At 35.3% G+C, this 7123-nt stretch overlaps 1 protein-coding gene across 1 annotated transcript; it reads left to right on the plus strand.

Moving 5' to 3' along the window:
• The first annotated feature begins 5139 nt into the window (after positions 1–5139).
• On the plus strand, positions 5140–6072 carry LOC114634370 (vomeronasal type-1 receptor 2-like). The gene has a single exon (XM_028782987.1). The coding sequence runs from the start codon at positions 5140–5142 to the stop codon at positions 6070–6072; it is 933 nt and encodes a 310-aa protein (XP_028638820.1).
• Positions 6073–7123: the final 1051 nt, after the last annotated feature.

Genomic DNA, 7123 nt, shown 5'->3' on the forward strand with positions numbered 1-7123 from the left:
TCATACAATATTATGGACATAGAATTTTATTGAAAAGCAAACTAAACCATTGATGATCCTTTCTTTAATGTTGGCTACACAGCCACATTTATTCCTTAATGCATAAGTACCTGATGACAAAGAGCTTTTGCTTTACAGTGATTGTGTATCATTTCATTACACTGGGGCTATAACTAGCTCTATTTGTTAGATCTCAGTTTCTCTTTTATCTGTTGGATTGCTGAAATGCTAGATGACTTTGTCAAGATTTTCCATCAAGTTGGGCATTTCGGCACACACCATCATTTGCAACACCAGGCAGGCTGAAGTAGCCAGATATCTGTGAGTTCAAGGCCAGCCTGGATTATATAGTGAGTTCCAGGACAGCCAAAGCTACATACATAGTAAAACATTGTCTCAAAAAAAATCCCATCATATTGGTTGTGATTGTTATACCTCCTATGATATTCTGAGCTTGAATATATATAGATGATATTACATTTATTTCTATCCTCAAGTTTAGTTTTATGTTGCTGCAGAAAAAGAGTCGTTAACATGCAGGAAATGTGTTTCTGTAACATTTCTTTTGTGAAATATTCCTTATTTGAGGTGAAAATTTTCTGTTAGTTAACTTAAAATTCTTCCTCCATTTTTTTTTTATCTTGAATCATTCTACATCTTCCTGAGAGTTGAATCTCATACATACACAGTGTATGCAATGTTCTGGAGTAATTTTTCTGATATACATTAGGACACTCCAGTTGTATGCTGATCATCATGTACAAAAGGGACATTTTCCCCCTCTTAATTGTACTTGATGTGTTTGAAGTGGTCTAAAGTGGCGAGTCTTTTAGCAATTACCTAGAATGTGGATTTTTTCCTTCTTTCTCCAACATGCCAACATGCAGATAGTTTCATTCACAGAAAAGAAAGAACATTTTCAATTTGGTGCTGAGTAAAACTCAAATAGCTTGTCCTAAATAATATGGGTCATCTGTATTTTGTGGACTGTGTATGTGATTGAATTAAAATTATCATTCTTATTTTCCGTTGCTTAAATGTATTTTTGTACAACTTGAAAGCTCATTGCTAAATTTTTGGAACACATTTGTATATTTGCTATGGTTAAAATTTTTGTGATTTTTCTTTATGCTTGAGGATTTCACACATGTATACAATCAAATATGATAATATTTATTAGAATTCATAACTTTTTTGACATGTGGAAAGCCAGTTCCTTCTTTTTCTTTTTTAGTTTAGTATATCTGTTAATCAGTATTTAAATTCTATTTTCTTAAATGTCAAAATAGTGCATGCTAACCTTTGGGATTTCATTGTCCATTGATATAGTATCTTCCTGTTCTTGTCATAGAGTGAGTCTGTTGCATTTCTGCTCAGATGATAGTCTGGTATTTTATTCAAGATCTCTTATTCTTTGAAGGATCAAATACTAAAGACACAGCTAGTGGAGGGAATTTTCAGGACTGTGCTAGGAGACAAATATATGAAAAGTTGTGGAATCTAAGGGTAGATACAGAACAAGGAGAACAGATGAGTAAAAACAAATTTCTATTGAATAGTGAGGAGAGTAACCATCAATCCAGAGTAAAACATGAGAAGGTATGAGTGATTCCAAGGAAATAAACATGAGTCTTAAATAATCTGTAAGGGAAGGAGTGATGAGATGTGTGTTCAAAGCTTAGAATTTGGTGGGTACTGTTTGAATATATAAGGTATTGTAGCAGTACCCAATCAAGTACTCAAATCAATCCCTCCAGAGGCATATTCCTTACTGCCTGCCCTAAAGTTCTGGGTTCCTGAATGAAAAACACACAAACAGCCTTTATATTTTAATATGCCCCAAAAGCTCAATGGCTGGGCTACTTCCTAACCTCCACGCGGCTACTCCACCACCCTCTTATATTTCCAAGTTATTACTTACTAAAGTCTATATTTCATCTTTGCTGCCCTGCACCCAATTGAGCAGCCCTCTTGGGGCTGCTCTCCTCCTGCTCTTATTTGGCAGTTATGATCTTTGTCCTGTATCTTCACAGGCATGGCTCCTTTAAATTCCTTCTCCCTGCATGGTGGAGCTCCTTCTTCCTCCTCCTTTCTCTCTGTCCCTAACCAGGGAACTCTAGAAGTATTACCTGTCTGCCCTGGCCAGACATTCGTTGCTAGCAACTTAATTTACCAATCAGAACTAACTGGGGGCAGGGTCCTTCAGTGTCTTACTTTTGGACCTGCAGATTCTGTGCAAACGATGTTAGAGACCAAAGTTAATACAATATAAACAGCATTAGACAAAACCACTACATTTTCCAAGTCTTGCCTGTTTTAAAAGGCTCTTTTCTCTCAGATGTAAATTGAACATAACTATAACAATTATGTAAATCATAAGGTACCGCATACATTTAACACCTAACCTATCAATTCTGTCCATTTAAATATAGTACTTTATCATCTATCCTAACTTAATCAGTTTATAATTTTGTGTCTGAATTATGTTGATTTTTAACTTGTATTACCATCTGAAAATCATCCTTTCAAATCTAGAACATCTTTAATGCTAAACAAGTTAAGTTTGATTATGAGACTATAACTAGTCCTCAACCTTTTCAGAAATTTGAAAAGACAATAAATATTACCTATGTATGAAGCATGAAGACATAGCTTCCAACTTACATAGTTGACTGCCTTGACAGTCTCCTATATTCCTCATAAAGTTACATCATCTGTGTTTAGCCTTCTGGCTCAGAACCATATGACAGACAATAAAAGAAGTAGAAATTGAAGAACAATTTTACTGTGTCTTGGCAGAGCTAAGTGGTTGACTATCCTGTATTGTATGTTGTTTCCTGTGCAGTATATTTTGTCTTTTGATGAATTATGGCAATTTTTGCCCAGTGACTAGCCTGTCACAATTGAGCAACTCTATATGGTGGCAATGATGTTCAATATCTTCTTTGAAGTCGAATGGATGTACTGTCAGGAGCAGACCTGACTTCTAGTCAAGAGATCTATTAATAAAGAAATAATTATAAATGTTATACTTTGTGGATCACTGATATTTTTGAAAGGCATCTATCTACATAGATACTATAACTGAATTGTCAAGTATAATATAGATTGCTCTTAGTTATTTAGTCTTTCAGTAGTTTTGAAAACACTTTATTGTAATTAAATCAGTATTATATTACCATGAGTTTATTATCTGACCTCTAGCTTGTATTATGCAATTGTCTTAAACAGTTTGTAATAGAAGATATGAGAAGGACCGTGTTTAAGCCTTGTATTCTTGAATGAGTTGTGGGAGTGTATTACAAAATTACTCTTAAAGAAAATATTTTATAGCCATAATCTCATATTGATAAAAATCTCTAAATTTTGATACAAAATTTAAGTTATATTTTCTTACATTGGTGTAAAATTTTTATATTGATACAAGTTTAAAGTTTTCATTGGTATAAATCTTTGTATATTGATGCAAAATTTGAAATTAATTTTGTTATGCTTAGATAGGCATTGTGCCTATATAATTCATTTCTTAATTCAAATATTATTCGCTCACACTAGAATATCTTGACTGTATTAAGGACTCCTGCCAAAGCAGTGAATCATGGTTTGTGAGGAGGATTCAGATCAGCACAATGGGAAAAGTCTAACAGACCATGTCAAGATAAAGTAGACTGTTGAGGAATCCCTGGATATCCTCCAAATAATAAAGATTTGTATTTCAGGTAACAAAATTAATTTGATCAGTGGAGGAATGAGTCTAAAGTTAATATACTGCAAACACACACACATACATCCAAATCCACAGAACATGGGTGCATAACAATGTTGTGAAGTTCAAGGTCAAAGTTCATGAATCTTGTGTCATTGTTGTTCTCTGTGTAATCGTGGCTTTGAGAACTCTGCCTCGATAACACAAATACAAAAGAACCTTCAAGTGTAATTTAATTCAGATGTTTTAATAACAAAATATAGAAATCTTTGTTAGAATAGGTTTATCAATCAAAACCACCATGGTTGATTTGGTCACCAAATATCACAGAAAACACAATTTGTGAAGATGTGCTCAATACTGTGGGATACGTAGTCTCACTCTGGCCTTTGTGTTCTGACTACCATCTGTTCAGCTCTAAGTTGTGAGCAACACAAATAGATAAAATGAAATGAAATGCCTCAGAACATTGCTGATTAACCTGTAGGGTAGAATGAGAGGCAGAGTCCCACATGGAAAGTCTAAGAATTTAGTCATCACTAACCTGACAGAAACGGATGTGTAGCCCAAACACTAAAGGTCAAGTATACACTTTAGTACATACGAGGTAAAAGTAAATGTTGCAAACATGAAAACATTGATACTTAAATTAAAAAATTTAGATTGACTGATGAATAGAACTTCCCTGGGGCTGGAGGGATGGCTCAACAGTTAAAGACCATTAGCTGCTCTTCCAGAGATCCAGGGTTTGATCCTGAGGCATGTTTATAATGCACGGACATTCAGGCAAAACACTTGTACACATAGAATAAATAATTTTAAATTCCTCATAACATTCAAATTTGGCTTTTATATGGGTCAACATATCCTTCTGCCTGACATAACAGAATTCAGGATGTTTGGGTGGACTCGACCCTTTACTACTCTCAAAACTTAATTCTATCCTCTAAGATGGTCAAGAATTCCCGGAATGCAGTTGCTAAAGTGTCATCCCTGGACCTAATATTGAAAGGAGTTGTACATTTCTCCAGTAGGTGGTGGTACACAACTTAGATCCCAGCACTTGGGAGGCAGACTTAGTTGGATCTCTGTGAGTTCGAGGCCAGCCTGATCTACAGAGCAAGTTCCACACAGAGAAACACAGAGAATTCCTGACTTGCAAAACCAAGAGAAGAAGCAATGAGAAAGAAGAGGAGGAGGAGTAACGGGAAAAGTAGGAGAAGGAGAAAGAAAAATAGGAAGCGAAAGAGGAAGAGGAGTTGGAAGAGGAGGAGAAAGAAAGAAAAGAAAAGAGTTGGACATTTCATCACTTTTCTTTGCTTCTTTGCTGTCATTCAATATATTTTTCTACAAATACCATTTTTAAATTGTTTAAAAATACAGTCCATTTAATTGGCACTCTAGATCTAAAAAACCTGACCCACTATAACATCATGCTTCCAAGTGACACCATCTTCCAGATTTTTCTCATATTCCAGTTTTGTCTTGGTGTCTTAGGGAACGCATCACTGTTAATGTTATATATATACAGTTTCTTCTTCAAGCCTCATTTTAAAAAGTTGATAGATTCAGTTTTCATGCACCTGACTATAATTAATATGTTGACAATCATATTCACATTGATAAAAGATATCATGTTATCCTTTGGAGTATCCAATTTTCTGGACGATATAGGTTGTAAGGCAGTTTTGTTTTCATTCAGAGTCAGCCGGGGTCTGTCCATCTGCACAACCTCAGTTCTAAGCACATTCCAAGTCATCACCATCACTCCCAGTAATTCTAAGTTGGCCTCCTGGCTTAAGCCTAGACTCTCTACATGGATTTTTTATTCCTTACTTTGTTCCTGGCTTATTAATCTTCTTATCTATGGGTATATGCTTGACATGATAGTAGCCAAAACCAATAAAACTCAGGTAGGCCATGGATATTCAGATGCTTACTGTCAAAACAAGTACTTTGGGAACCAAAATTCAGGGTCATTTTTTAGCCTTATCATCACTCACGATCTCTTCTATGTGGCCATCATGATGTGGGCCAGCCTCTATATGGTGACTTTCCTCTACAGACACTGCAAGAGAGCTCAGCATTTCCACAGCCCAAGCCTTTCCTCCCAGCTATCTCCTGAGCGCAAAGCCACTCATAGCATCCTGTCTCTGGTGAGCTGCTTTGTGTTAATTTATTGGTTGAACAACTCCATCACCCTTTATGGCTTTTATACAAATGAAAAAATTCCAAGATTGGAGTCAATTAATGCAATTTTATCAACATGCTACCCAACCATCTGCCCTTTTTTACTCATGAGGAATAATAAAGTTATTTTGCAATTCACTTCTTCATTTTCTGTACTGAGAATGTCCTGTTTTTAAAGTTCACTCCATGGCTGAACTGAAATCCACGATTTCTTGGCATTAAAACAGTGTGTTAATGATTTTCATGGAATAAAGAATTTGAATGAGGACCTTGAGTATCTAAAATGATATTAGTTATAATTCAGACATTCTGTACACTATTAAAAATACAGGCAGTTAACATATTTTGAATACAACTCCATGTACATAATATTAATAATTTTAAATTTTTTTTACCCATTCAAACTATGACACTTTGAAATAAACATGTTAAATATTTTGAACAATATTTTATTTCCTGATTTTTGGCTATTAAAATACTTCTAATCAAAATTCTGAAATACAATTTGGAGCTTCGGTTATGCATTTTACAGTGTTTTCTCTTCTAAGGAACACCTTTTAAACATTGAACAAATGAATTTCTGTTTCTGAACTACTAACTACCACAAATAATGCTGTGGGTAGGACTCATATAGAACAAATGTCAATTATCTAATGGATATCCATTTATCATAGCTGACTTTGAGTCACCAGTAATTATTTTTACTATTTTAGTATGTTTTAAGTTATGTCTTGTATATTTAAAATTATGACATGATTTGATCATTTCCCTCTTCCTTTTCCTCCTGGAAGACCCTGCTGTATATCTTCTTCTTGCTCTCTTTCAAATTCATGGCCTCTTTTTTCATTAATTGGTATGTATGTGTGTGTGGGGGGGGGGGGAGTCAGGTATTCCTAAATACATAAATGCTACCTACTCTTTATAAAGTGACCGCAATTAATGTAAAAAGAGGGCATGAATTTGAAAGGATAACTGCCAGGTGTTTCTACACAAGCATGAATATCTGAGTGTGATCCCCAGCATCTAGGTAAAGTCCGAGTCACAGGGGCATGTGTTTGTAGCTGCAGCTATAGGAATGTGAAGACAGTAGAATTTCTGGTCTTCCCAGGACAGTCATCATAGGCTAACTGATGATACTCAGGACCCATGGGAGATATTGTTTCAGGAGGAAACAAGGAAGAGGGCTCATAAGGGATGTAAGGCTGGACAATAAGGAAGAGCTCTGTG

The sequence above is a fragment of the Grammomys surdaster genome, unplaced genomic scaffold (genome assembly GCF_004785775.1).
Source record: "Grammomys surdaster isolate TR1022 unplaced genomic scaffold, NIH_TR_1.0 949, whole genome shotgun sequence".
Lineage (NCBI taxonomy): Eukaryota > Metazoa > Chordata > Mammalia > Rodentia > Muridae > Grammomys > Grammomys surdaster.

Coding starts and splice junctions, on each gene's coding strand:
- LOC114634370 (XM_028782987.1), top strand. CDS start 5,140: ATGCTTCCAAGTGACACCATCTTCCAGATTTTTCTCATATTCCAGTTT.